The 14,679-nt window shown below is 55.6% G+C and overlaps 1 protein-coding gene across 2 annotated transcripts; it reads right to left on the reverse strand.

The window, feature by feature from the left end:
• HBEGF (heparin binding EGF like growth factor) lies at positions 550-13,287 on the reverse strand. 2 transcript variants are annotated; one of them, XM_021081491.1, is made up of 6 exons: positions 12,937-13,287; positions 12,559-12,732; positions 9,017-9,194; positions 3,440-3,595; positions 2,585-2,674; positions 550-2,243 (listed from the first exon to the last, which is right to left on the reverse strand). In XM_021081491.1, the coding sequence occupies exons 1-5, from the start codon at positions 12,980-12,982 to the stop codon at positions 2,602-2,604; spliced, it is 627 nt and encodes a 208-aa protein (XP_020937150.1). In that variant the 5' UTR covers positions 12,983-13,287; the 3' UTR covers positions 550-2,243; positions 2,585-2,601. The 2 variants fall into 2 exon arrangements, with proteins under 2 accessions (XP_020937150.1, NP_999464.1); NM_214299.1 differs by lacking the exon at positions 550-2,243 and having other exon boundaries at positions 2,602-2,674; positions 12,937-12,982.

Below are 14,679 nucleotides of genomic sequence, written 5' to 3' on the forward strand. Positions count from 1 at the left end.
GCCGTATAGCCTAATACAGAGACAGAGCTTAGAAAATACCTACATTAGGGAGTTCCTGTTGTGGCTCAGTGGTTAACAAATCCGACTAGGAACCATGAGGTTGTGGGTTCAATCCTTGGCCTTGCTCAGTGGGTTAAGGATCTGGCGTTGCCGTGAGCTGTGGTGTAGGTCGCAGACTCGGCCCAGATCCCACATTGCTGTGGCTTTGGTATAGGCCAGTGGCTACAGCTCCAACTGGACCCCTAGCCTGGGAACATCCATATGCCGCGGGAGCGGCCCAAGAAATGGCAAAAAGACAAAACAAACAAACAAACAAACAAACAAACAACAAACAAACAAAAAACCTACATTAGGAGTTCTCTTCAGGTGCAGCGGGTTAAGGATCCTGTGTTGTCACTGCAGTGGCTTGGGTCATTACTGTGGTGTGGGTTTGAGCCCCGGGCCCAGGAACTTCCACAGGCCGCAGGCATGGCCCAAAAAAAAAAAAAAAGCAAGAAAGAAAACACCTACATTAAACCAGTTTCCAGACAGAACAAACAGACAGAAGCCTCTGGTGTAAGGGTTATCTTTATTTGAATTGCAAAGTATAAATATGAACCAGGTTTGGAAATACAGGTTGTAACAGTTCAGTAATGGCACCAGAAACTTCCAGAAGGGGCCATGACAGCATACCTTTGCAGTTCTGGTGAGGAGAGGGGGTTTGTGCAGAAGCCCGCCTCACCTCCCACCTTTTCTGTGGCAATTGGTAGGTTATCAATTACCGAGATCAGTCAGCTCCCATGTTTCCTGCTCCTCCTCAGCCTTCTTCTCTGCTGATACCTTCTCTAGAGTGTCCTGGGCTGCACTGACCCCTGTGTGGAGTAGCACCAGAAGAATGGCAGGAGTAAGAGAGATGTCTTGACGCAAGGAGCGTGTCGGCGGGCCTGGGCCCAGAGCGGGTGAGGAGCCAGGAGAGCCACAGGAGAGCTCTTCCGAGATGGGGCAGGGAGAGGACACAAGGACACACTGATATCTGTGGCATCTTGACATCAGCACCTTGCGCTTTCAAAATACAAACGGTAGACACAATCGCCTAGGCAAGACGGCAGTCCAACTCATAGAGTGGATCTGACAACGCTAATTCCCACATCCTGACCACACGCAGCTCCCCCCGCGGCACTCCGAACGCGGAAGATCCTCAGAAATGTGAACAGACCACAGGGGACGACGGCAGAAGGGTCCCAGAGCCATCGCAGATTTGCGGCAGAGGCGTGTGATGCTGAGCCCGATGGCGGGCAACGCGGGGTGGAGGGCCAGGAAATTGCCAAAGTAACAGTCTAGGCACTTGCAATATTATTGTTAGATTGTTAAAAACTAAATAAATTAACATACATAGAATAAAATAAATATATAATTTAAGAGGCATTTTACAAACGAACAAACAAACGAACAAAAATAGTTGTTATTTTTCCATCTGGGTAGAAGTCCCCAAATTCAGAGTTCTCAGGTTTATGGTATTTCACAGTTAACTCATCAAATCCAGCGCTGGAGGGTCCAAATGGAAGATCCCTCAGGGGCGACTTGAGTACATGGCTTCTCAATCTTTGTCACTTTCTTCCAGTCCACAAAGCTTGATTTCTTCTTCCCCTTCTTCTTTTTTTTTTTTTTTCAGTCAAAGATCCTGGAGCACATGAATTTGCCTTTTTTTTTTTTTTTTTTAGGGCCGCACCTGTGGCATATGGAGATTCCAAAGGTAGAGGATGAATTGGAGCTGTAGCCGCCGGCTGACACCACAGCCACAGAAACGCCGGATCCGAGCTGTGTCTGTGACCTACACCACAGCTCAGGGCAACAGTGGATCCTCAGCCCACTGAGCGAGGCCGGGGATCGAACCTGCATCCTCATGGTTCCTAGTCGGATTCGTTTCCACTGTGCCACAGTGGGAACTCCCCTGGAGCACATGGCATTTTAATCTAGAAGACAAGTGTTTAAACAAACTTACGGGGGCACGTGGGGCTTGGCGGAGGGGAATCAGAAGGGCACAAAGGTTCCACACGTTTGCTTTCTTCAGACCCAGATCCCACTGGACATATTCTGTTTGGCACTTGAAGGCTCTGGTATTTTGGCAAAGCGATTTCAGAAGGCCCGATCTAGGTGGCAGCGGGGGCTGAAGGACTCTTGGGGGCCAGTTGTGAAGTCCTTCCACTCTGCAGAGTCTGAGCTCACCTCGGATCTTCTCAGAGGCAGCAGTCCCCAGCGGATCCCTAAAGCACAGGGGAAGGCATTTAAAACTGAATCCAGCTAAGAGGGCTGAAGCGTCTCCTGGGCCCAGTCTGAAGAAGTGGAAAAAGCTGGGGAGGGGTGGGAAGGAGAGGAGAAGCGGCTGCGAGGCTGTCTCTGCAGGCATCTCTCTTGCCCATCTCTCTCTAGCAACTTTCACCCCCGTGCAGACGCAGCACTGACGTGCTTCTGAAAAACACCTCTGCATTAGGACTGTGACCTCCAGCAGCCTGCCCCCAACCCTCGGTGAGGAGAATCCAGCCTGCCAGGAAACAGATCCAGGAAAGGTGGTGACGGTGCCATGGGGCAAGGGCTGGGCCATTACCTTGAGCACAGTTTCTCTCAGTGGGAAGCAGTCACGCCCAATTTCACTTTCTCTTCATTTTCCACGTCATAACCTCCTCTCCTGTGGTACCTGAGGGAGATAAGCCCAGTGAGCAAGCTCTGTTTGTTCTAACAGGATGCAGGTCCCCGAGCAGGTCCTTCCGGAACACTCTGGCCCAATGGTTCTCACCAAACTTAGAAAGGCCCAGAGACATAGGGCAGCCCAACAGGCCAAAGACCCAACTGGCCCAAGGGGTGCCTGTCTCTCACGGTAGGCTACAATTTGCAGACAAGGTTCACCCCATTTATGCAATCCTCACCGCATCCTTAAGAGGCCGGGGGACAGAGGTGACAGTCACGGAAAGATTCAAGCCTTAGGAAGAAGGGCGTGAGTGGATGGAGGCCTCACCACAGATGACCCCACTACTCGTAAATGGACAGAGGGCTTAGCAGGCCTCCCCAGTCTGGACATAACCGGGATTGGAAGCACAGCCTGAGGCCTGACTGTCTCAGGACTGGAAGGATCTCCCGATGGTGCCACCCATGCCCTGACCCCAATGCCAGCCAAGAACAGAGCCGGGGCAGAGGGCGGTGTGAAGAGGCCTGGCCCCAGGGTGGGCTGCTGAGCCTGCGGTGAGCAGCAGGCCCTGCTACGGCCTGGCGATTTTTGCCCTGGGCTCTAGACATTGGACTCAGGTCACACCAGAGAAGCCAGGTTCTTGGAGAGCCTGTACCCAGGAGTGTTAGACTCCTGGCCCGGGATGTGGGGGGTTGGAAGGCTCACGTGATCATCGGGTAGAAGAAGCCGGAGCAGAAGGAACAGAAGCGATGTGTGGAAACAGGCTGTAACACTCACCTGAACATGAGAAGCCCCACAATGACGAGCAGACAGACGGACGACAGCACCACGGCCACCACAGCCAGGATGGTGGTGTGATCATATGTATATAAACGATTTTTCACCGGGAGGCTCAGCCCATGACACCTCTCTCCGTGGTAACCGGGGTGGCAGCTGGTCCGAAACAGAAGAGAGCAGAGACGAGGTTAGTGCACTGGCCTCACTCTTGGCAACGGGCCACCTACCGAAGCCAAAGCCCGCTGCTCACATCGTCCGCCTGTCAGTCCCCGACTGTGATCGCTGTCCCTCCTCCTCTAGTTCAAGACTCTTGAGAAGCCCCTCTGAAGGTTCCTGGCCTTCCTCCCTCACTCCACGCCCCCCCTCTCTTCTCCCTCTGGTTCTCTGGCCCCATATTCCTGCTCCAGGCAGGGAAGAAGCCAGGGAGGACTTCAGGTCTTGGCTAGATACAGACCACGTGTGGATGATTCATTTCATGTGTGTTGAGATGGTCTGTTTAAACCCGTTCAGAGGACTCGGGCCCAAGAGCTGTGGGCTGAGCTCAGGGCATCGGGTCCCACTCCCTCCAGGGAGGCCCCTCAACCCTCAACGCCCAGAAATAAACCCAGCCTTCGCCACCAGTGCGTCCAGCGTCCAGTCGCTCTCTGCCACTGCCCAGCCTATTAATAGGCCTTGCTCCTTTGCCAGGAGTCGTTTTTCTCAAGTTTCCTTCATTCATCTCCCAGCTCCCCGCTTGCTGTGAGGCCCAGCTTGAAAGCTTCACTTGGCCTTTGGCCTGTGAACCCTAGGCCGTCAGGTCTTGTTCATCACAGGACAAAGCAAACAAACCAAGAAAACATCTTGCCCAGCTGTCCTGCCAGCGCATTTTGGAATGGCAGAAACACCCCCCTGGCTTTTCTCACTCAAGAAATAAATCAGGAGTTCCTGCGGGGGCTCAGGAGGTTAAAATCCAACTAGTCTCCATGAGGATATAGGCTGGATCCCTGGCTTCGCTCAGGGGGTCAAGGATCTGGCGTTGCGGTGAGTTGCGGTGTAGGTCGCAGACGCGGCTCAGATCTGGTGTGGCTGTGGCTATGGTGCAGGCCAACAGCTGCAGCGCTAAATGGACCCCTACCCTGGGAACTTCTATATGCTGTGGGTGTGGCCCTAAAAAGACAAAAAGAAAGAAAGAAATCAGATGGAAACTGCCTCTTCGAACACAAAACCTTTCCTGGAAGCTCTCGGGAAGACGCAGAGGCAGGTGAACAAGCCCACTCAAGTCTGTTTATCTGAGCATCCCAGAGATGCTCTGATGTAGGTAGGAGCCCCGAGTTACAGGAAGGCAGAGCTATTTTCCCCACAGTCACACAGCAGGGCAGAGACGGGGACGTGGACTGTCTGACAGTGCGCTCAGCCCACTCCCGTCCATGACTGCCCAGCCTGGGGGGCAGTGGCCCTGTCTGCCTGAGGACTTTAGGCCACGAGCTGCTGAAGGGAGCCCCGAGCACCTGGCGGCTGTCTCTTCTGACCTGTACATCCTCTGGGAAGGAGTTGGGGCACCTGGTTCCTCAGAGCAAGGAATCCCTTCTTCCTGCTGAGAGGTACTAGGAAAGCTCCAAGGAGCAGATCTGCCCAGACCCACAGCCAGGCTCCCCTGCCTTCCTGCCTGGCACCTCTCCCTTTCCCAGCTCCTCCTGGGTGTTTTGGGGAACCACCTCATGGCAGGATCCATGTAGGTCAGGCTCACAGTAGAGCACAAAGGTCCCTGCCCGGTCTTTCCATGCATCTGTCCCAACAGCCCAGATGGGCAAAACAGCAACCCCCATCCTGCCAGGACGTAGAGGACACTCTCGGGAGCGGCCCTGGAAAATCACTTGTGCCCAGCACTTTACAGTGTGTGAACACTACCCTTACCGACCAGCTTAGCTGAGACTCCTAACACCCTGGGAGGCAAGTAGAGCCTCTTTTACCGATTCAAAGACCAAGATGAGGGTCAGAGAGAATAAATGATTTGCCGAATGTTTCACAACGAGGGGGCAGATGGGCCAAGATGAAAAATCAGTCTTGGCAGATTCCAAATTTTTAATTCTCTCCATTCGGCACCGTGCAGGTTACGCCAAGGAAACACCTGTCTGATGGGCTTGATGGGTGTCTGGGGCTTCCGACTGTGCGCTCTCCCATCGTCACCCTCATCCCTGTCACCGTGAATCATGAATAGTAAATAGCACACAGGACAGGCTTACTGTGAGCTAAGTGCTCTGTCCTAACTGCTTTACAAGAACCGTCTCACGCGGTCTTCAAAACATCTCTCCGAAGGGGAAGCCACTGTCACCACTCTGCAGATGAAGAGACTGAGGCTCCTGGGAGAGAACTTGCCCCAGATTACACAGCTAGCCAGGGGCAGAGCCAGGATGCAACCGGGCAGCCTGGCCGACTTCAGAGCCTGTGCTTGCCTCGCGGGGAGTGGGGAGGGCAGCTGAAGTGGAGTCTGTTTTTCACTTCCAGCGCACCAGCCAAACCCCAAAGGTGTTACTCAGATGATAGAAATAAAGCTTGGCCTCAGAGGCCCGCAATATTCAGTTACATAATCCCTCCACCCCCACCCTGAGTCAAAAGGATAATAATGTAAACATCCTAATATTACCCCCTCCCCCTCCCTGTGCAGACAGCTCGGGGCTCCCCCAAGAAAGGAGCATCTCAAGCATCCCAGGGTGGGGGCAAGATCGTGCGTCGCGCCCAGGACCAGCGACCCAACAAACTGGGACGTGTTCCTCCTACCCACACCTGTGACCCATTTCAGAACGTGCAAGACCACAGAAGCAAGAACCTTCTAGAGTCCCGAGACACCTTCCAAATCGGATTGTCTACCCCTGCCCCAGGAGGTGGAGGGGGCATCTTTTGGCGGAGGGGACTCAGAGCACACGAGGTCCGGACGGGTCCTGCTGCTATTTCTAGCCAGGTGACGTCGAACAAGAGACCTGCCTGTCTCCAAGCTTTGGTTTTCTCACATGAAAGACGGGACAAAGTGCCTGCCTCACCAGCATTTTGTGAAGAGCCAATGAGATAAATAGATGACAGAACTTCATAAAAGGCCGAGTCCCGCATGTGTGAGAGCTATTCTATAATCGGCCTCCAGAGGACACTGCCCACATCCTGAGGAAGGGGACACCAGAGCGGGATGGCACCCAAGACGGGGGGCTGGCCATTCCTTCCTGACGTCTGGGCAGTGAGGCTCTGAGACCTCCTCAGCTCACTGCCCCCCGGCTCCCTCCTGCCACAGGAAACTCTGCAGCCAATTTCTGGGTCAGCAGCTAGTCAGGAGCCCAGGACACTGCTCTTTGAGGGCAACGTTTGGCTGGTGACACAAAAGGGTTTTCCTGTTGATGGTGGCGTGGAGGGCTGGTCTAGGAAGCTGGCCAGCCTCAGGCTTACCACAGCAGCCTGGACACACCCTGGCTGGCGGTTCCTGGGGCTGGAGGCAAGAAAGAGTCACAAAGGGCCCCAGATAGAGGTGCCTAGATGTCCCATTCTCCCAAACCAGGAGCTCTGTGTCTTCTTGCTACCTGCTGCCCTGAGTCCCAAGGGCTGGAGGCAGGAGGCAGCCAAACCAGACACAGAATCCGGCCCCTTGAAGATGGGCCTGGGAAGCAGACACAAAGTCTTCACATCAGCCTGCCACGCTCTTCGGCTGATAAAAACTTGAAGAGACCTGTGGGCCAATAGCTGTCCTCTGTAAAATCCTACTCTGACTCTGTAAGAACAGACAGGGAAGAAGGACATAAGCCAACACCCCGCGCAGCCCGGGGGGCATGAAAAGCATGTTGGACTGGAAGTCAGGCACCTGAGCGCCTGCCTGGCTCCTGCCACTTTATTTAGCAGTTGATCTCAGACAAATCACTTCCTACTTCCGGGCTCCAATTTCCTCATCTTTCAACTGGAGACAGCAAGGCCTGCCTACCCAGCAGAGGGCTTTGGAGAATCCCAGGACAGGGCCTTATCGTCCTGTCCCCTAGAAGAGCTGGCACCGAGCAGGTGCTCAACACGTATTATATGCACACTGTAAAGCTCCAGGGCACAGGAGGGAAGGCGCTTCCCCGTCATCACCACCATCCCGAAGGCCACCTTGGCCAGGAAACCAACATCTAGTCGAGGTTCTCGGGGCTCAGGTGGTCGGCCAAGCTCAGCTCTCCAGGAGAGCAGCCCTGCAAGGGTTCCCAGCTGAGCAGTGGAAGTCCAGCCACCAACGCCCTGGACCACTTCGGCCCAGACAGATTCCTGGCCTCAATCCATCCTGACTACTCTCAGTCACTGGCTCCGCCCTGCGCTCATAAGGCCATTTTACCAATTTAAGACAAACATTTCCTGCCTGGTCCCAAGACCTTGGAAAGAATAATTTGGGGACGGTCTAGGTCATTCTGAAGCAACCCCCTCCAATACGAAGCTCCTGACAAGGATATTAAAAGAGCGGACACACAAGTGATGTTGACAGCGTGGGCGGTGATGGGTCTGCCAGTTGCCAAATACAGGGCAGCTCTGCTATATGAGCTCCGATGGGACAAAGATGCTTTAAAAAGCCAAGGGATCTGTACCAATCCCGGCAGAAGAGATGGTCAGCCGGCCTTCCTGATGGGTTGGGGAGCTGCGTGCAGTCTCTTGACCCCGTCTGGCGTCTCCCAGGTCACAGAGGCTGCCTCTTCATGGGAAACGCAGGCCCAGAAGAGAGTGGCTGTTGGCAGCCCGATGTGGGTGGTGGTCTCGGGCACAGTGGCGACACGATGCTTGCCAGAGAGCATGGCAGTGCCGCCACCCCTGAGGGGTTGCCAAAGCAGCCATTTGCTACGCTTGGCCTAGGAGAGTGTCTGGGGAGCCCACCGCCCCGCCACTCACGCCCCTGCCCAGGGACGGGCTGGGGCTGCCTGGCCGGGGGCTGAGGCCTTCTGAGTCGGGTTCCATTTTCCCTTAATCCTGCACAAAGGAACGGTTCTCTCACCCCCATGGCCCAAGGTCAATACCCACCATGTCCCCCACCTCCTGGCCCTCGCTGGGGTGAGGACGACGGAAGGAGGGGCTGCTCCCTGCTCCCACAAGGACTGCTTTCTGTACAATCCCGCCGGGCCTTAGAATCAACCCGCATTTGCTCAATCCCATGCTCTCAGGTCCAAGGACACACACCCCATACCTGCACAGCACGCAGCCAAAGGCGCCTCACACCTGGCTGCAGGGCTTGGGAAAGGAGGCCACAGTAGTGCCATCACCCGGGAGCCCTGCTCTGCCATGTGCCCTACTGGCTTCTCCCATCCAGAGCAGGGCATGAGGCAGAAACGAAGAACCTGCCTACAGGTGTCGGCTCCCCTGGCCACAGGCTCACTTCTGAGCAAGCAGGAAACGCCCCCAAGGATGAAAGAGCGTCACAAACCCAGGCCACAGGAAACTGCATCCCAAGTGGGGGGGAGCTCCTTCCGCTGACTAAAAATATTTCCCCTCCTCCCAACTTCCTCCCAGAGGGTGAGAAGAAACTGGGCAGAATGATGAATTCAAGGAACAGGGGCAACCAGGAACAGCCACCTGGGGGACAAAGGGGGAGCCAGTGTTACTTACATGCAGGATGGCGCCCGGAGCTCCTTCACGTACTTGCACTCTCCGTGGATGCAGAAATCCTTGTACTTCCGAAGGCACGGGTCTCTCTTCTTCCCTAACCCTTTGCCTTTCTTCTTTCTTTTCCCTCGCTCCTCCTTGCTCGGTGTGGCCAGAGCTTGTGGCTTGGAAGAGAAATCAGCTGCGGGGGGAAAAGCACCATGTTCAGCCTTTGCCTCGCTCAGGGGCAAGAACGAGAACAGCACAGCGTCTGGAAGGCTCCTCCCTGAGGTCCGAGGTCCGGGCAGGCCCCTGGGCTCTGGGCCTCCCAGCTGAAGCAAGAAGGCACAGACCACCCAAAGCTGGGGGAGGAAGTAGAGGCGGTGGGGGTGGGAGAGTCCCAAGGAAGGCATTTCACAAGCTCAGTTTAAGAACCTCATTCTAAGAATGTGAGCCTCGGTGGATTGCAGCCGATTGGGCAAGTCTACCCACCGTGCCCCCAGCCCACTGTCCGGCCTCATCTCTTTCTCCCCACGCCCACATGCTTCTATTTCGGCCTTAAATCAGCCTCATTTCCTGATGCTGCACTCAGTGACCCACTTGCAGGAAGACAGGGTCGGAGATAAAAACTGCTGCTAGAGAAGGTACTTGGAGGCTATGTTAGAGGGAAGATTATTTTTTTTTAATGTTGCAAAATTTTTAAATATTTTTATGGATCTACAGTTGCTTTATGATATTGTGTTTGTTTCCAAGAGCGTTGCTTTTTAGACATCAGGCGAAATATTTACCCTGCTCTGTGCTCTTGGCAGCTAGTCGCTTCTCTCAAAGGTTTCTTTGCATTTATCCCCAAAGGTCCCGTGTATAGCTCTCTAGGATGGAGCGTACAGTGCACGAGAGGTAGAGAAATGGAAAGTAAAACTATCAGAAGGAACTAGAACTGTGGTGACTCTCCCCATTCTTTTCATACTTCGAAGGGGCAAAACAACCTCTCAGACATCCAGCCAGGACTGACCAGGGGCTGCTCCCATCAGCCCAGGGCTCTCATGCCAGTCCCCTCTCCCCTGCCTCCAGCAGAAAAAAAGGGGCCTGATCTCTATGGCTGTAGTGACGTGTCCAGCAGAAGGGTGAGCATCATACATTAGACTGGAGTCCTAGGATGCTCAAGGTGGAATTGATTTAAAAAAATATAGCTTTCTGGAGTTCCCATTGTGGCGCAGTGGTTAATGAATCCAACTAGGAATCATGAGGTTGCAGATTCGATTCCTGGCCTTGCTCAGTGGGTTAAGGATCCAGCATTGCCGTGAGCTGTGGTGTAGGTCACAGACGCGGCTCAGATCCCTCCTTGTTGCTGTGGCTCTGGTGTAGGCCGGTGGCTACAGCTGCGATTAGACCCCTAGCCTGGGAACCTCCATATGCCGCGGGAGTGGCCCTAGAAAAGGCAAAAAGACAAAAAAAAAAAAATATACACACACACACACACACACACACACACACACAATATAGCTTTCTGGAGTTCCCATCGTGGCAGAGTGGAAATGAATCTGACTAGGAACCTTGAGGTTGCAGGTTCGATCCCTGGCCTTGCTCAGTGGGTTAAGGATCCGGCGTTGCCATGAGCTGTAGTGTAGATCATAGATGTGGCTCAGATCTGATGTTGCCATGGCTGTGGTGTAGGCCAGCAGCTGTAGCTCTGATTGGACCCCTAGCCTGGGAATCTCCATATGCCACTGGTGCAGTCCTAAAAAGCTCTATCTTTCCATTTCCAGGTGAAAAACTTGAGGTGCCAAGAGTCAGTGACCTGCCCAAGGTCATGCAGGGTTGGGATCTGAAATGTGGTCTCTGGACTCCACGTCCAGTGCTCTTTCTAACACACCAAGCTGTCTCTCTCTCTCACACACACACACACACCCTGTCCTAGACGAGCCCAGAGCACCTGGGATGCTGAGCCAGGAGTGAGACAATAGATGGGCTAAAGTCAGCAGACTTGTGCTTCAATTTCAGCCCTGTGGTCTTGGGCAAAACACTTCATCTCTCTGAACCCTGTGGTTTTCAGTAAAAAGTCGGGGGCAGGGGTTCCTATCTCAGAGGGTTGTAATGAGGATTAATTAACCCACAAAAACATATTGAGTGCTTCGTACATAGAAGGCACGTAATAAATGGCAACATTTTTTTTTAAGGTGATAGGATCCCTAGAACTGAAAAAATGGACTTTTTGCCCAGCAAACCCAAGACAAGGGAAGTGGCAGGTGCCAGCAGTCCCGTAGCCGCCTCCCCAACCCCCCGGCTCTTCTGGTGCAACCCCAGACCCCTTCAGAACTCAGAAGGTAAGGCGGATGCTCAGAGGAAGCTGCTGACCAGAGCTGCAGCGAAACTGAGGCAGAAGGGCCAAGCTGGTCAGAAAAGGGAGGGAGAGAGTGACAGGGGGACAGCTAGGCTCCTGCCGGGGAGAGGGAGCAGTGAGTCAGGTCTGCAGAGGTATGAGGAGCAGCTGTGTGGGTGGAGGGTGAGTCACGGCCCCGCTCTGCCCTGCCTAGAAGGACAGGGCCAGGAGGATCCAGGTTGTTCAGGCCAAGGGTGACCCCAGAGGGCCACTGTCAAGAGGATGGAAGGCAGGAGCCCAGCCTCAGCTTTGGAGCAGACCCTGGGTTTATACACAACACCTCAGGGAAGCTGAGTGAGTAAGAAGAGGGGTAGCTGAGGAGCAGGCGGAGCTAGAACAGGTGGGTATCTTTGCAGCCAAATATAGTCATTCCAGGGCTCCAGGGCTCAGTCCCTGCTCCACCCTCAAGCATCTCTGCAGGTGGCTGGGGGCAGGGAAGCGAGCAATACCGGAGGCTCTGGACTCTGCCCTGTACTTGCACTCATGTGCTCAGCCACGGCGCTCGGCTGGTGGGAGGATCCCACCAGCCCTTCCTCCCTTGAAGTCTCTCTCAGGGACTCAAGGTGGTCAGGAAGTATCCGGGCGTGGGGAGACTTGGGAGACACCCAGCATTTCAATACAGCTCTCTAGGAACCCAGTGCTCACTCTTCACAGCCCTCCCAGGGGGAGCTGGTCTCTGCAGGGACCAAGAGTTCCTCATTTCCCTCCGTTTGCCCAACCTGGAGACAGGTGGACGGAGGAGGCTAACAGGACACACCTCCTAGGTGCCCAGCATCCGAACATCTGTTACCTTGTTTTATGCATAAAAGTCATTTGATGTAGAAACTAGGACTTGTGCCCCTTTTTACCTAGACACTCTAAGGGAAGCATCTCAAGCATTCCTTGCATCTCTCACCCAGTTTACCTCAGAGGAATGGACCGAGCCCAGACACCTTGCCTGTCTCAATTTGCCCCCAAGTATCCAGAAGGGCAGCAAGGAGCCACGTGAGACCCCAGGGCGAGAAAGACAACAGGACCTACATTCTAGGATCCCCCAGGGAGCTTGGCAGGCCAAGGGGCTTTTCCTTGAAGTCCTCCCTCCCTGAAAACCCCCAAACCGCAGGTGTGTGCAAGCAGCATCCTTGCCAGATCCACTTATTCTTCAACTGCCCACCAAGGTCCAAGGACGGACAGCCCCAGCACTAACCTCTCAAAAGGTCCAGGTCTGCCTCTTCCAAGTCCAGGACTTCCCGGCCTCGGCCACCTCCCGGGGGCAGCAGCTGGTCCGTAGATTCGGTAGGGGAGACCAGATTGCTGGTTCCATCCGCCAGCCCCCTCCGCAGGCGCTCCAGGCTCTCGCCGGTCACCAGCGCCGAGAACACTGCGGGTGAGGGGCAAGGCCGCATCAGACCCCCCGCCCAGACCCCCGTCGCTACGTACCGCAGCCGGCGCCCGCCCGCCAGGGAACACGGGCCCCACCAAGTGGCCCGCGCCGGGGACGCAGCAGCGATCTCCCTCCGTGCCCCCCGGCAGAGCGTCCCCATCCCCCCCGACCGACCCCCGGGAGCGGCAGCAGCCCTCCTACCTGCAGCCAGAAAGAGCTTCAGCACCACCGACGGCAGCAGCTTCATGGTCCCGGGCCGGGCGGAGGCGGCGAGGCAGCGATCACTTTAGAGGCGGCGGCGGGAGCTGGGCGCTGGCACGGGAGCCGGGGCGGGCAGAGCGCAGGAGACCCCGCCGGGCACGATCTGCTGCCGGCCTTGGGGTGCAGGCCTGGCTGGGATGTGCGGGGAGCTCGCGGCTGCCCGGCGCCTCTCTCGTTCACTCCGTCTGTCGGTTCGTCTGTCCGCCCGCCCGCCCGAGCCCTTGCGCCTCAGCCAGGCCAGCCGCGTGCCGCGCGCAGCTCCCTCGGTCGACTGAGCGCCGCTCGGCGCGCGGCCGGGAATAAAGCTCCGCGAGGCGCCCAAGCTCCGCCCCGCCTCCCGCCGCCCCCTCCACCCCCCCCCCCGCCCGCCCCGCGCGCCGGGACGCCCGCCCGGCTCCCGGCGCCGGCCGCGCAGCCCCCGACCCCGCGGGCGCGGCGGGGAAAGGGGGCGGGAGCGAGGGGCGGCGCTCACATATTTTGGGACCAGGCCAGGGCGGCCGCGGCCTGACTGTGGGTAGGGCTGCTGACCGGCAGGTGGCGGGGACCCGGTCCTACCTTTCCCCAAATGCTTGTCGCGCGGCAGCCCTGTGACGGCTGAGCGGCGCTTCGCCCTTGGACGCTCCTCGTCTCTTCCAGGCCTGGTCCCTCCCGGCATCCCTGTTCTAAACCAGGGATCCCCCACTCAGGTCATCATTTGAGCTTCAGATACCCGCTTCTTTGCCTCCCCACAAATCAAGGAGTACATAATAATTAACTCATTTATCATTTGAAAATTAGACAATGAAAGCCAACAGGTCTCAGGTGAGCCTGAGAGGTTACCAGAGTGGCAGCTGCAGGCCCTTGGTATCCATCCAGCAAAGGCGAAGAAAGTTACCAGTATTCTTTCAGCCGCTGGAGAGGCTTCTCCCCATCTTTGTCTCAGTGGACATAGTCTCCATTAAGATTTTTGAACTATGGGTTATAATTCCCAGGCTTCCGGCATCGGAGGGAGAGACACAGGCTGCGAAACAAGCCTTCGAATCCCATCATCTTCCGCCAGCGTGGGAACTGGGCCCCTCCCGCAGGCCCCAGCTAGTTAGCCTAGGTTATTGCGTTCAACAGGTGCCAGGAGTTCCCGGCGTGGCTCAGTGAAAACGAATCTAACTAGGAACCATGAGGTTGCGGGTTCAATCCCCGGCCTTGCTCAGTGGGTTAAGGATCTGATGTTGCCGTGAGCTGTGGTGTGGGTGGCAGACGCGGCTGGAATCCCGCGTTGCTGTGGCTCTGGTGTAGGCTCTGATTAGACCCCTAGCCTGGGAATCTCCATATGCCGCAGGAGTGGCCCTAGAAAAGACAAAAAAAAAAACAAAAACAAAAACAAAAAAACAGGTGCCAGGAGATTGATGTGTTTCTCTTCCATCCGAAGTATTTTTACAGGGGTCTTCTGGAGTCAGTGTCCTGGCCCAAAGAAATGACTCTCTCAGTAGGCATTTCAGCTCCCAGGGACGTGCTGGGGCGGGAGTTGTATGACACAGGGCTGGGTTGGCATTCAGAGCCCTCAAGTTGTGCCAGATAGAGCTGCTGGCCTGATGCAGCCCATGTGTAGGGATAAAAACAGGCCTGCTATTTATACACAGTCTATCCCACTCTCCCTCCTCATCCCCGCTTGTGTAGGGGTCAGTGGGGCGCTGTGCGCTTTAATTT

Source organism: Sus scrofa, chromosome 2, assembly GCF_000003025.6.
Source record: "Sus scrofa isolate TJ Tabasco breed Duroc chromosome 2, Sscrofa11.1, whole genome shotgun sequence".
Taxonomy (NCBI): domain Eukaryota; kingdom Metazoa; phylum Chordata; class Mammalia; order Artiodactyla; family Suidae; genus Sus; species Sus scrofa.

Bases quoted from the DNA above. Each gene is read 5' to 3' on its own strand.
- HBEGF (XM_021081491.1), bottom strand. From the start codon at position 12,982: ATGAAGCTGCTGCCGTCGGTGGTGCTGAAGCTCTTTCTGGCTGCAG. The intron at 9,195-12,558 runs GTTAGTGCTGGG...TTCCCCCCGCAG, and splicing joins AGACCTGGACCTTTTGAGAG to CTGATTTCTCTTCCAAGCCA. The intron at 3,596-9,016 runs GTAAGTAACACT...GTTTCGGACCAG, and splicing joins CTCCGGGCGCCATCCTGCAT to CTGCCACCCCGGTTACCACG.